Source organism: Rousettus aegyptiacus, unplaced genomic scaffold, assembly GCF_014176215.1.
Source record: "Rousettus aegyptiacus isolate mRouAeg1 unplaced genomic scaffold, mRouAeg1.p scaffold_m13_p_14, whole genome shotgun sequence".
Lineage (NCBI taxonomy): Eukaryota > Metazoa > Chordata > Mammalia > Chiroptera > Pteropodidae > Rousettus > Rousettus aegyptiacus.
In genome coordinates this window covers 45,389,398-45,403,576 of record NW_023416289.1, presented here as the reverse complement: position 1 = coordinate 45,403,576, position 14,179 = coordinate 45,389,398, and the positions used below count along the sequence as shown (strand labels likewise).

The 14,179-nt window shown below is 60.8% G+C and overlaps 3 protein-coding genes across 3 annotated transcripts; 2 read left to right on the top strand and 1 right to left on the bottom strand.

Annotated features, from left to right (window-relative positions):
* Positions 1-304: 304 nt before the first annotated feature.
* RPL18 (ribosomal protein L18) lies at positions 305-4,197 on the top strand. The gene is made up of 7 exons (XM_016122429.2): positions 305-522; positions 1,728-1,814; positions 2,111-2,218; positions 2,646-2,744; positions 3,157-3,280; positions 3,444-3,513; positions 4,005-4,197. Exons 1-7 carry the CDS (start codon positions 520-522, stop codon positions 4,078-4,080), a joined length of 567 nt encoding a protein of 188 aa, XP_015977915.1. The 5' UTR covers positions 305-519; the 3' UTR covers positions 4,081-4,197.
* A 108-nt stretch (positions 4,198-4,305) lies between these two features.
* Positions 4,306-13,864, top strand: FAM83E (family with sequence similarity 83 member E). The gene is made up of 5 exons (XM_016122329.2): positions 4,306-6,648; positions 7,596-7,763; positions 8,118-8,242; positions 11,244-11,691; positions 13,260-13,864. The coding sequence occupies exons 1-5, from the start codon at positions 6,169-6,171 to the stop codon at positions 13,644-13,646; spliced, it is 1,608 nt and encodes a 535-aa protein (XP_015977815.2). The 5' UTR covers positions 4,306-6,168; the 3' UTR covers positions 13,647-13,864.
* On the bottom strand, positions 9,714-10,073 carry SPACA4 (sperm acrosome associated 4). Its single transcript, XM_016122430.2, has one exon. It carries the CDS (start codon positions 10,071-10,073, stop codon positions 9,714-9,716), a length of 360 nt encoding a protein of 119 aa, XP_015977916.2.
* Positions 13,865-14,179: the final 315 nt, after the last annotated feature.

Here is a 14,179-nt window from a genome sequence, read left to right as displayed (position 1 = left end):
CACAAGGTAAGGTCGAGATCAGCCTAATATAAAGGAATGCCCAAAGCTTGCGGTCAGAGGTTTTCCAAAGGTCTGGATTGGTCCCGCTTGCCCCGCCTCCTCACCTCTAATACCCGGCCCGTTCGGTCCTCCAAGAGCCACAGAGAGGCCGTCGCTTCGGGCCAGAGCGTCACCGCGCCACGAGGCTTCCTAGATCCGCGCGACATCTCTCTTGCTCCCAGATCTCTTTCTTCCGGAAGAGTACCGAGAACAAGGACTGGGTCGGACCAGAGAGGCCCCGGACGTAGCTGGCCTTTCCCTCCTTGACATAGCCCCTTTTCCTCTTTGGTGGTTCCTCAACACCTTATTCGGGGAAAAGCATATCTAGCTGGCGGTGCGATTCACCATGGAGAGGCCCGCATCGCGCTAGATCGTCGCGTCGCGGCCGTGTGACGTCACGGAGGCGCCGCTCGCGGGAGGTTTTCCCCGCCCACACCGGCTCCTTTCTCTCTTTCCGGAACCTGGTAGAACAGCACCATTATGGTGAGTACACTAGCAAAACTTGTGGGACGCGTCATCCGCCGCCATCCGCTGCGGTCTCGTGCTCGTGGCGCGCCAGAGGGAGGCAGGGGCTCCGGGGGTATCTGAAGGAGGCGATTCCCGTGGTGGGGGGCTACCTGGGGGACCCGAAGACCAGCATGGGTCAGTCATATCAGTCTTCAGCCCCTCCTGTATTTCCATTATAGTGCCATTGAATACGTGCCCTAATTAAGGTACCAGGTGGCTGAGTGATAACGACTGGGGTCAAAATTCCGAGAAGTGGCGGAACCGGGATTCGGACCGCGGCGCTGGTCCCACAGCCATTTTTATCTCTTACCTTTGCTGCCTCTACCCAGAGCTATCACTCTGCACACTGGAAAGTTGGGGTCTGGGGGGTGTCGAGCGTCCAGTGCCCGGGTTTAGGGGCCAGACAGGCCTCCCTGGAGCCTTAGCTCCTTGCCCACCCGGCGATCTTGCTTTCCCAGCTGTTCCTCTATGTGTTCCTTGGGGACAGTAATTCTGTCTCGTATATTTAAATTTCGGAAGAAATAAGTTGTGAGAAATGTTCGCCATAGATCTTTGCAAATGTTAAGTGTTAGTTAAATGGGAGCTGTTAATAATTAAGTAGTTCTTTACAATGTACAGCGTAGTCTGAAAAGCCTCAGGAAAGCAGGCAGGGAGGGAGTGGAAATGGTGGGCTTCCTAGAGTTTTCTTAGCGCTAAAGTGGGAAACTACCTCATCAGGTTGTTGGTTTCAAGGCGTGCATAAAAGATCATTCTGAGGCTACTTTCTAAATAAAGGTTTGTTATTGCTTAGTGTCTGCGCTTGGTGTAAATGTTTTTCATCACCCACCGTGTGTGGGAGCAAGCACTGGGAAATAAAACACTTAGATTGTTGAAAAATACAACTTCTGGAGTTAACATTTTTTATGGAAATCATTTGACGGCTGCCTTAAATCGTTTCGAGGTGCCGTTTTCTCATGCGCTGAAGAATTAGCCTCTTTTTTTTGCGTATAGAGTTAGCCTCTTTTTTTGCAGAGGGGTCAGTTGAGGCACAGAGTATTTAAGTGACTTCTAGAGGCCTCCTGGTGGTGGACTTGGAGCCTGGAGCTCTAGCTCTGTCTGGGAGACAAGTGATACTTGAGAATGGTCGGGGATGAGTGACCTGACAGATCGTACCCAGCCACAGTGTCCCCTTCACCCTGCAGGGGGTCGACATCCGCCACAACAAAGACCGAAAGGTTCGGCGCAAGGAGCCCAAGAGCCAGGACATCTACCTAAGGTTGTTGGTCAAGGTGAGGAGGGGGCCTGAGACCCTTGGGCAGGGCCACCCCAGCGCCGCAGTTCCCGGGGGCTCACAGGGTGGGGTCTGCCTCAGAGGGTGTGGCGGTTCCATGTTTGCGGCCTTTGGGCTGTGTACAGCGAGGCTCCGGGAGCGACCCTGACCTGGAGGGACCTGGGCCAGCTCTCTCCCTAGAGCTCAGTGGGATGGGGGACAGCCAGGAGTCATTTGTTTGCCATGTCCTTAGAAAGTTGGGAGGGGGGAGTGGGCCGCCCCGGGTTCTCATTCCTCCCCTGCCCCACCCCCCAGTTGTACAGGTTTCTAGCCAGACGGACCAACTCCACCTTCAACCAGGTCGTGCTGAAGCGGTTGTTCATGAGTCGCACCAACCGGCCACCTCTGTCCCTTTCTCGGATGGTGAGGGGGGCTATTGAGGGCTTGGCCAACCTGGGGGGCAACTGGGTCAGGTGTGAAGCTGGGTGCCAGGAGGATGGGTGGCCTTGGAGCTCCGACCCTTGAGCTATAGCCCTAATAGTGGGGGTGTCCACCTGGCTTGGCTATCTGCTTGGTTTTCCTTCCTGTTGTGGGGGGTGGGGGGTGGTCCCAGTGGTGTCGTGAGCACTTTATGAGGCTTCAAGTCCTAAAGTCTTACGAGTGAGGGGCACTACAGGAGCGGCCTGCTGGCAGCTCTGTGCTTACCTCTTCTCTGGAGGTTCCCTGGGCTGAACTTGAGGGTTGCGGGGGGTAGGTGGGGGGTCGAGTTGGCTCAGGCACCACCGTTAGCCCTGGAGATGCCGGAGCAGTGGGGTCGGCTTTAAACAGCAGACGTGCCTCTCCCCCAAAGATCCGGAAGATGAAGCTTCCTGGCCGGGAGGGCAAGACTGCTGTGGTCGTAGGGACGATCACCGACGACGTTCGCGTCCAGGAGGTCCCCAAGCTGAAGGTGAGTGGGCAGGGGCCCAGCACAGGACAAGGGTGGAGTTGAGCTGACCCGGCTCGTCCTTGGGTGCTGCGCCCTCAGTCTCGCTTCCCTGGGGGCTGCAGGCTTGTCACCGCATTGCTGAAGGTCGTATCCCTGGGCGAGCTTCTTCTGGGGCCTTGTTGACGGCGCTGGCTCTTGAGCCAGACAACCTGGGTTCAAATCTAGATTTCTGTGTCACTTTGTCGCCTCTGGACACAGTCCAGGATCTCTTTATGCCTCAGTTTTCTTACGTGTAATGGCCACGGGTTCTAGAAGTGGTAAAAACAGCTGTGGTCAGCTCAGGAAGCTCTCCTAGTTGGTGGGGGTTACCAGGCCGAGCTCCTGGGGGATGTGCAAGGGGGCTTTGACCACATTTGTTCCCCATGTCCGGCAGGTGTGTGCACTTCGTGTGAGCAGCCGCGCCCGGAGCCGCATCCTTAAGGCAGGAGGCAAGATCCTTACCTTTGACCAGCTGGCTCTGGACTCCCCTAAGGGCTGTGGCACCGTCCTACTCTCCGGTGAGCGACACTTAGTGGCGGGTACCCCATGCGAGTCAGCCTCTCCTTCCCCCCAGGGACTTATCCCACCCCACCGTTACAAGCAGCCTGAGCCCTAGAAAGGGGCTCCTTGTAGGCGGCGTGGGTACTGAGCAACTGCCTTCCCCATCCCTGCCTTCCCCAGGTCCTCGCAAGGGCCGAGAAGTGTACAGGCATTTCGGCAAGGCTCCTGGAACCCCACACAGCCACACCAAGTGAGTATACCCAGGCCTGGCTCCTGTGGGAGACCGTGCCCTGCCCTTCCTGGCTAGCCTTTGCCTGGCTTCCACCTGCTCTCTTTCTCACTAGTTTAGCCTCAGGCCTCCTTAACCCGCCCCTGCCCCATCATACCTACTTTTTTCAAGACTCGGCTTAAAGCTGTGCTTCTCAAGGCATTGAGCTCCCTATGCAGCCGGCATTACAGGTGCAGGCTCTGTTTAAGGTCGGCTTGGCAGCTCCTAGGTGGGGCGTGTGTTGTATCCAGCCCCAGGGCATTCAGGGTGACAACCCCCAGGGCCTGGGTTCTTGGCGTCTTTGCTTCCTGTACAGCCAGGCTTTTACAGCAGCCCACTCAGTGTCACCACTGACATGTTTTGGTGTCTCTGTGCTACTCTGTTAGAGCCAGCATCATGCTACTACTCTGAGTCCTAGTCTTCAAGCAGGCCCTGACTGGGGCACACTCACGCTCCCTCCTCTCCCTTCACAGACCTTATGTGCGCTCCAAGGGCCGGAAGTTTGAGCGAGCCAGAGGCCGTAGGGCCAGCCGTGGCTACAAAAACTAAACCTGTGCGCTCCAAGGGCAGGACATTTGAGTGAGCCAGAGGCCGTGAGGCCAGCCATAACTACAGAAACTAACCCTGGATCCCGCCTTGTTATTAAAAAGATTTTGGATGTTGACAGTCCTGTTTGTGTATTATTGGGGCACAGAAATGGGAGGGAATTACAGCCTGTGGGCCAGAATGCATTTGGCTTGGAGAACTGCACATCAAGCGCCCATCTCCATGGAGACCAGCCCTTCCAGCAGCAGAGGGGCGGGCAGAGGCTTCTGATTTCAGGTGCCTGCCAATCCTTCCTCAACCTGCGGGCGCCCTCTGATGGTCTAGGTGTGTGCTCGGTTCTGCATCTGGACCTGGATGTACCTGTTGGGACCCTCCCTCCCCACAGTCCCCTAGTGCAGAAGCCCCGCCTCTTTCACAAGAACCAGGTGTCAGGTGATTTCTGCACCTGTTAAAGGACCAAATTCCCTGTCCTTCCCAGGCCAGCTTTGTACTGGGCGGGGCTTGGACAGGGCCACTTAGATGGGTGGATGGGGGTGTGGGAACAGGTGAAGCTCTCCCTCTCCCGTGGAGCCCAGGTCTGGTGGGCTGCTGGCCTCTTGGGCAAGGAGCCCTATGAGCGTGTGCTCCAGGGTTAGGAGCTTCTCGTGCCGGGGGCCCTGTACCCCAGACCACGAGCGACCTGCACAGGGCCTCCCCTGTGTTTACACAAGGGGCTGGGTTCCCCGGATCCCAGTCTGAAACCTGATGAATGAGGCCAGACTACCGGAAGAACCACAGATAAGAGGAGGTCGCCAACCGCCTAACCAGCCTGACCAGACTTCCGTAAAGGCAAGAAGAGGGAAGGGGGTCGGAGAGCTGGGTGGCCAGGAGGGGATGGGGACCGGGCCTTACTCCTCTTCCTTCTCTTTGCAGGGCCCTGGAGGAAGGGACAACCTGGGTCCCGGGATTGGGAGGAGGGGCTGCTGGGTCCAGAGCTTGGGTCAGGAGCCTCAAAGGGGGAGTGGTCCTTGAGCTTAGGCCATTAGGAGGAATTAGACAGTCAGCAGGAGATAGTGGGATTCAGGCCAAAACCCAGACCGAGATCAACTCAGCCAGGGATCAGTACAGACCAGAGCAGCCGTGGGGCAGCCGGTCCTGAGGCTGGTGAGTTCCCAGTGGCCATTGAGTCAGGCACTCGTCCTAGATGGGCTGTGGAGTTGACCAGCTGGTTCCATGGAAATGACCCCCCCCCCCCATAGAGCACAGCCTCTGCCGTAGCAGCCTTAGCGGGGGTGCAGGCCCAGGGGCAAGGTTCTCCATCCACAGAGGAGATTCACCCCGTCCCTGAGCTAGGTGGGGCGGTATCGACGCTGAGTTGGTGTGTTTCAAGCTGAGAGGAGGGCCAAAGAGGTGGCACCTGGGCTGGCCAGCTGTCAGGAGACAGCTGGGAGCTCTGCCGGGCGGTCAGATATTGAGACTCAGCTAAAGCAACCCATGTGTTCCAGGCAATTGGAGAGACAGCGGGAGAGGATCAGTTAGACGTGTTGTTGGCCAGGGGCAAACGGCCCGCTCATTTGGGTCAAGGACGTTCGAGTGGTTGCAGACAGGCAGATAGTCTGTTCCTTGGAGACGGTCAGGCAGCCGGCCAGACCTGAAGGGTCCTGAGCCCGCGGAAGGGTCAGCTGGGGCACTGTGTGGCCAGTAGGCCAGAGCTTGTCATGTGCTGGAGCAGAGATGGGCAGCTAACAGGTCACAGAGTTTGGAGACAGGTGGTCAGTGTAGCCCACACGCAAGGCCAGTCGTGGGTCAAGCAGCACATCAGAGACACCTGGTGGGAAGGTGAAATGACCAGACAGTCACAGCAGTGGATGGAGGTTGGCGTGAAGTCGGCCTGAGGAGCCCACACATCGGGCGGTCGGTCAGTCATTTGGGTCCCTTGTCAGGGCAGTCAGGGACAGCGTTTGAATCATTTGGGCTTTCTCAGGGCCCTAGAAGCCTTGCATGGTGGCATAGATTTGGCCTGTCAGGAGACCCCCCCCCAGATGGTCAGTGCCCTGGACGTGGTCAAACCCCAGACACCCAGCTTCAAGGCCCTCCCCTCTGGGGGGCCCGATGGCGGCCTCCCAGCTGGCAGCACTGGAAGGGGCGGAGCCGGGGGCCGGGGGCCTGCCTCTGACCGAGAGCAGCCCGGGCTTCCTGTACTCCGAGGGCCAGCGGCTGGCGCTCGAGGCCCTGCTGAGCAGGGGCGCAGCGGCGTTCGGGGCGTGCGTGCAGCGCGAGCGGCTGCGGCCCTTCCTGAGCGCGGATGAGCTGCGGGGCCTGGCGGCGGCGGCAGAAGACTGGACGGCAGCCCCGCGGGAGCAGGAGCCCGACGGGGCAGCAGGGGGAGCCGCCGCCACCGCTAGAGACTCCGGCAGCCTGACTTACTGGCCGGGACAGTCCGAGGAGTCAGTGCCCACGCTGCGACTGGGCTGGCCAGAGGACTCGGGGTGGAAGGGCATCACGCGGGCGCAGCTGTACACCCAGCCTCCTGGTGAGGGCCACCCACCCCTCAAGGAGCTGGTGCGCCAGGAAATCCAGGCCGCTGGCAAGGTGGGGCCCAGGGGGACTCGGTGTCCGTTCCCCAGAGCCAGGCCTGGGGGCGTGCGTCCCCTGGGGTGGGAGCATTCTCACCCCCTGGAGCTGGGAGCCGACACCCTCCCCCCCAGGCCACATCATCGTCCTCTTAGATATGAGGGTTCGTACCCTTTACCCAAGATCTGGGCCCCCTTAGACATCCATGCCCCTTGGACCTAATTATGCCCCACCCCACCCCTACCCCAGGCAGGTGTCGCCAGGAAGGGCCCAGATGGTTCCCCTGCAGCCCCCGCCAGCCTGTTCTTTGTCTGATGGGCTCCTTGTTTGCCAGCTCCCATGCTGAGAGCCTTGCGGGGTGTTAAGGTGTAATCCTCACCAGGGCCCTGTGAGCTTGGGACTTGCTATGCCCATTGAGGACATGGGGAAACCGAGGCACGGGAGGTTAAGTCTCTTGCCTGTAAGTGGCTGAGCAGGGACTTGAACAAGACCATCCCACTGGTGAGTCTGGGCTCATCATCCCTACCTTTCTGCCTACAAGATCCAGGCACCCAGCACCCCCAGTCCCCCCAGCCCTGAGCTGGCCTTGGTGGCCTAGCAGGTCAGGCCTCCCACCCCAGTACCCAGGACTCCCCTGATGACCCTGGTGTGTTGCTAGCCACAGTGCTCTGCAAAAGCACCCAGCTCACCAGCCTTGGGAGCAGGGCTGCCATGTAGTGTCACAGCTCGGGGGACACCGTTCACCATTGCAGACATGTGATTATGGTGACAGTTTTCCAGCAGTCAGAGGCCAGGGACTCCAGGGAGGGCCACCTTTTCCCCATTTGCATGTAGGAGTTGTGCGAACATTCCACGGAAGCCAGGTCCTTAAACTCCACCCCCAGGGCCCATCACCCCCAGGCCCCCACCCTCTGAGTGTCCCCTGAGCCCCAGACTCCACCCACAGCCCCTCTCCCCACCCCTAGTTGGTGGCCCTGGTCATGGACGTCTTCACTGACCCGGACCTGCTTTTGGACCTGGTGGATGCTGCCACCCGCCGCTGGGTGCCCGTCTACCTGCTCCTGGACCTCCAGCAGCTCCCTGCCTTCCTGACGCTGGCCCAGCAGCTGGGGGTGAACCCCTGGGCCACTGAGGTGGGGACCCGGCCAGAGGGACCCCCGAATTCCCATTCCCCTGGCATGGGGGGCAGCAGAAGCAGACCCTTCCACAGGGTCTTGGGCCACTGAGGTGGATGGCAGCTGAGAGGCTCCCATGAGATCTGATGCCCAGGGCATTGGGGAAAGCCAGGGTGAGCCTTCCCACTGGGGTCCCCTGAGTTAGGGGAATCCCGAAGAGAACCCTGAGGCCTGAGACCAGTGGTTCTGGGGAGGCTGGGACAGACCCTCCTGCAGAGTCATGGGCCCCCCAGGTAGGACAGGCCTGGAGGGTCCCCCAAAGGAGGTCTGCGGGGTTGGCCTGAGCAAGGGTGGATGCCCCCTGCCTCCCAGAACCTGGACGTCCGCACCGTGCGAGGCTGCAGCTTCCAGAGCCGCTGGCGACGGCAGGTGAGCGGCCGTGTGCAGGAGAAGTTTGTGCTGCTGGACGGCGAGAGGGTCATCTCAGGGTCCTACAGGTACTGCCCCCTCAACAGTGCCCAGCACCCTGTCCCTGACTCCCCGTTGGTGTGCTCGGAAAGCAGTCAGATCCCTTTCCCAGCCTTTCTTTCCTGTCTGTGAAACGAGTCTAAGCGCCCTGCCCAAGGGGTGTCGTCCGGCAGAACGGCTCGGGGCTGGAGCCAGGCCGGCTGGCACCCGCCCTGCCCCTGCTGCTGGCCTGTTTAGTGGCCGGGGGCAGGTCCTCATCTCTTTGACCCCGCAGTTTGTGGGCCCGCAGTTTGTGAAAGTTTCAAAGCCAGGAGGACCTGGGCTGCAGTCCCGGTTCTGCCTGAGGTGAATGACACTGCCTCTCGGAGTGCCTGGTGTGCCAAGTGGCCGCGTCTTCAGACCATCTGATGTTCCTCCTCTGCTCTCTTTGGGGTCTGACTGGCCCTGGGCCCTGCCTCCACTACCTCTTAGCTCTATGACGCTGGGCCTCCCCTGCTCTGAGCCTCAGTTTCCCCATCTGGAAAGTGTGGATAACAGGCACCTGTACCTCACCAGATCATAGCGCAGGGTGCGGGCAGGGGCATGTGAACTCAGCCCAGACGGCCTGGGTTTGTATCCAGCTCTGACAGTTACTAGCCGCGTGACTTTGGGCAACGATGTCACCTCTGGAATGGAATGACATGGTCGGCGCCTCCAGAGCCAGGTTTCACCCCTGTTGGGGCCAATGACTGTGCAGTGGGGACTTTCCTGGGCATCGTAGGACGCCAGACTGCAGCCCAGTAGCTGCTGGGAACCTCCCCTTCCCGAGTTACGACAACCCAACCCGTCTGCAGACATCGCCAGGCACCGCCCGTGCCCCCCACGAGGCCTGCCATCCTAGGCTTAGTTTTCAGCCTTGAACATGGCCCAGAAGCACCAGAGGACTTGGGAACACACAGCTCTCCAAGCGAGCCACCCTCACTCAGCCAGGCCCAGGGTGGGCCGGGGGAGGCGTTTCTAGGAAGTTCTCAGCGGATGCTGATGCCGCCGGTCAGGGGGACCACACTTTGAGAATGAGCGGAGCAGCATGGAGCCCGAGATGCTTCAGAGAGACTCCACCTTCCCACCTGCACGCGAGGCTTCAGATGGTGACGCCTGGCACGTAACATAAGCAGCGCTCCATAAACACCAACTGTTGTTTATTAATGTTATCACTATTACCACATTTCATCACCCCTAGGAGCCACAGACGGATGGGAGCATCTTCATCAGCGTGGAAAGATCCGCATCTTAGAACCAATGAAATGCAGAAGCTTTAGTCAAACCCGCCACCAATCCAGACCTCAGGGTGTTTTCGCGGAGCCCCGGGCTCCCGGTGGACAGCCCTAGAATAGAGGCAACCAGGGCCACAAGAGGTTGTCCAGAGCCTCTGGCCATTTAATGGGGGAAGAGGGTGGAGGCAGGGGGCACAGGGAGCAGCGGAGCCACGAGGCGGGTTCCAAGCCCTGCCCTCCATGTTGGTCACAGCAGACGGAGCAGCAGCAGCAGAACGCCCAGTGCCCTCCGGCCGCCTGCAGGGTTGGGGGCCCTGTTACACAGGTGGCCGGAGCAGCAGGTAGAGATGAGGCTGTAGGTGACGCCCTGGTAGGTGACAGGCTCCTCATGGCCGCACAGAGTGGATTGCAGGCAGCCTTTGTTGATGATGGGGCCAAGGCCCGGGGATGTCCCCATGCCCGTGAAGCAGTCCTCATCATCACCACAGTGCATGGGGGTGCCGGGGCAGCTCGAGGAGTCGGTCAGCTCACAGAACATGCACTCCTTGGTGCCTGTTGTGCCCTGGGGCAGAGCCGTCACCAGAAGCAGCAGCCAGCCGAGGACCATGGTGGTCTGGCGGCGGTGACAGTGCCCAAGCCAGGCCGTGGGCTTCTTGGGCCTCCTGGAACTGCTGAATGACACTCCTCACGCCCACGAGACGTTTGCCCCTGGTTCTGGCCTCCTGGGGTCAGCACGTGGGGCGTCCTTGGTTCTGAACGCTCCACGTCCCTCTCAGGAGCTCCGTCGTGACCACGGCTCTTGAGTTTTCGGGTCCCAGAAGCTTCCGTGGGACGGAGACGAGCCAGTGACTGCTGCCTGATGAGAGCCTTTGTGGAATGGGGTGACCTCACAGACCCTTCAGAGTTCCCAGTGGCTGTTCCAGCGGGCGAGGTCATAGGTGGGGGAGGGGTGTCACAATCAGAGGGGCAGGCTGACCGGGGAGTGAGGACATCGCCACCCCTCCGAGGGAAGCACACGTGGCCCACACTCGCCAACCTGGCACTAACTCGTCCGCTCTGCTGGGTGCTGGGTGCTGCGCCCTGCGAGGCACAATGTCCGTGGCAAACCAGGGCTCAGGAAGGGAAGGTGACACATCCTAGGCTTAGAGCCCAGGTCCCCTGGATTCCAAAGAGGGCATTTCCTGAGCCCCCGCTGCATGCGAGATCCATGCGAGGCGCTCCAACCAGCCGCCACAGTGGTGACAGGATCCGAGGGCACTGCTCGCCACAACTCACAGGCCGTCGGAGCTGGGCACACGCCGGGCACCATGCAGGGCACTCGACCGCCTTCTCTAGTTCGAATCTTCCCATTTCAGTCCCCCTTTCAGGCGGGCACACAGGCCCAGAGCAGGCACAGCCGGACCCTGGCACACAGCACGTGCTTACAAACGGCTGTCATCACGGGAAGTGGCTGAGTCTTAAAACAGCCCCTGTAGGTGTTGGAAGGCGAACCCCATCTCTTTCCAGGAGGGGTAAAACCGAGGCGTCCCTCAGTCGGGATGGGTAGAGCCAGGTTTACCCCCGAGTCTGATTCCAGATGATAATTTCAGCATCTTAAGGTGTCATGCTCGCATCCACCCTCGGGTGGTGACCTCGGTGGCTTCCATCCTCCAGAGGGAGATGTCGGGGGTGGCAGGACTTGCCGGAAGCCATGGTCACACAGCCTGCCCCAAGCCCAGGTCGAGGGCTGGTGGCAGGGGCCGGGCCAGGTCCTGATGCCTGTCTCCGTGCCACCCAGCTTTACATGGAGTGACGCACGCCTGCACCGCGGCCTGGTGACCCTGCTGACCGGGGAGATCGCCGATGCCTTCAGCCGTGAGTTCCGGACGCTGTACGCGGCCTCCTGGCCGCTTCCTCCTGCGCCTGCCCCGTGCCCCTCGGTCAACACCCCGGGGGCACTGCAGCTGGCCCACAGCCCGCACCACGTAGCCCGCCGCCGCTCGGTGGCCCCCGTGTCACCGCCGCTGCCCGACGCGTCACCGCTGGCCCAACGCCTGGCTGCCTGCCAGGTCTTCCAGGGGGACCGGCGGGAGCCCCCGGCCACGCCAGCGCTGGCGCTCAGTGACATCCTGAGGAACGTCCAGCGTGCCCCCACCCCCAGCGGCCCCCCAGCCCGGCCCAGCCGCTCCCTGTGGGACCTGAGCCGCTTATCCCAGCTGTCAGGCTCCAGTGACGGTGACAATGAGGTGAGCGTGAGGTCGCGCCAGGGGGCCGGGGCATCTGCTCTGGTTTCTGAGGTCCTACTGTGTGCCTGGCCCTGGGGAGGTGGGGGAGCCAAGCTGCTCACCGGAGCTTCTAAATGTGCCATCCGTTTCCTCTACCCCTACTGTGTGCTGGGCGGGGTAGGAGGGTGTGCCGGGTGGCACAGGGCAGAGTCCCCGAGGGCCCTGCGTGCGAATCTGGCAGTGACATGCCCGTTGAGAGCAGAGAGTGGGACGTGTCTTCTCTGAACCTCAGTGTTCCCATCCAGGAAATGGGCTGTGTGGTTGTCCCAGCCTCGGTTTGGTTCGGACGAGGGTTTCCACAGAATGAACCAGAATAGTAATCGTTCACGTGATATGTTCCTCACGCGGAATCTATTTGTATTTATTTCCTGACGTCCTTCCCCCAGCTCAGGGAGGCTGTCCGCTCATCACGCCCATCTTCACGGATGGGAAAGCTGAGGCCCAGAGAGGCGAAGTGACTTGCTCAGGGTCAGGATGGCAGTCTCTTGTGGGCACAGTCACATGCCCGGCCCCACACCACGCGCATTCGCAGAGGGGGTTCGGTCTAGCCTTAGCCGCACCCCAAGGAGATGGGTGTTATTCCAGCACCTCCATCCACCCGTTGCCCAGGTGGGGAAACTGAGGCACTGGGGGGGATGGGAAACCAGCCCTGGTCGCCTCCCTTCCTGGGCTGGAGTATCATGAACTCAGAGGGGGCCTCTTTCCCCCAACCCCCGCAGCTTAGACGTAGGGCTCCAACATGGCCTGTCCCAGTTTTCTGGGAGACCCTGTCCTCAGCTGTAAAGAGGGCTGTGGAGAGGGCGACAGCCATGCTACGTGGAGGAAACAGGCAGGGGGACAGTCCATCTGTGAGCCGTGCCCGCTCTGAGCCTCAGTTTCCCCATCTGCTAAGTGGGAGCTGGAGGCCTCTCCCAAGGGTGAGGGAGAGAGAACTTTCCCAGGAATCACCTCCCTCAGTTCCAGGAAAGAAGGATGGGCAGGGCGGGGACAAGGTCCTCCTGCCCACCCGGTCCTCAACCGCCTCACCCAGCATCACCTCCCTCGGCAAATATTTGCTCCTCTGAGTTCCCATCCAGTGTTCACACAGCCCATTTCCTGGATGGGAACACTTTGCTCCTCTGCCAGCTGCTTCCTGGCCCTCCGCAGCCACAGGGCGGCAGGGGCCACATGCCTTCTTGTCCCCTCTAGAGGCGTGGGGATCCCAGGCTTTGCTCCTCACGTCTCTCCTGGTTCTGGAAACTCAGGGGCCTCACCTGCCTCCTTCCAGTCTCACCTCCTTCCTCCTTTCATGCTTCCCTGTCTCTTACCCCCTCCGGCTTTCACCCGCCTCCCCTCCTGCGTTCTCTGGACCCAGCCCCTGGGAGCCGGTTCTCAGCTCCCTGTCTACACCCCTTACTTCCTGCCGCCCTTCCCACCTCCTCCTTACCTTCCTCCTCCCTGACCACTCCCCCTGCCCTTCCACCCTCTCTCTCCCTGGCTCTGGGCCCCCCAGGGAACCTGCCCTCACCTCCCTCTCTTTCCCTCTACAGCTCAAGAAGTCCTGGGGCTCCAAAGACACCCCAGCCAAGGCCCTGATGAGGCAGCGGGGTGCTAGTGGGGCCCCCAGGGGTGAGGCCGGCCCCTTACCCCTCACCCCTGCCCTCCGCCTCCGCTACCGACAGAGGTTTGGCGAGGATGCTGCATCCAAACCGCCAGAACCCAGAAGTGGCTGGCAGCCAGACTGGGCCACCCGGGCGGGACTCGGAGCAGCCGTGACGGGAGCCAAAGCCGACTGGGCTGGCCCAACCGAGGAGATCCGGGCGACAGTGGGCTCGAAGTCCCTGCCTCACCGTGGGGTCTCTGGCCTCAGTGCAGAGAAGCAGAAGTTTTTCTCCCCGCTTATTCCAAAACTTGGGCAAGCCCCAGGCCCACGCTAGTCCAGTCTGCAGTGTCACAGTCTAGAAAGTGGGCGGAGCTGCAGGCAAGCCCGGATCCTAGGACTGTAGACAGCTGGTGTCCGCCACCTCTGCACCTGTCTCAGGGGAGGCCTGGTTGAGGGGCCCCCACGCTGACTGTGTGGGGCGGAGATGAGGCGTCTCTGAGACAAGACGGGGAGCTTCCTGACCCATCTGCTCAAGAGTGTGGATAAACTGAGCTTGGCCACGGGGATGGGACCGGATCTGGAGAGGGGAGCTGAGTAATGAGGGACCGGAGGTGGGTGGGGACACACACCTGCAGGTGGGGTGGGGGGAGAGGAACCCGGCAGGGGCTGGGGCTGTTTTGTGGCTGCTAAGGGTGAGTTGGTGGGGCTCCCTTTTACCTCCGCTCAGAATAAAGCTGCTTCGTGCCCGAAACTTGAATTTTCACAGCCTAGGGGGAGACCCAAGAGTCCAGCCCCTGTCCCCTCCATCCCCAGACCCTGGAGTCCTCGGCTCTTCTCCCCAAGGACCCAGGCCTCTGGGCCACGGCA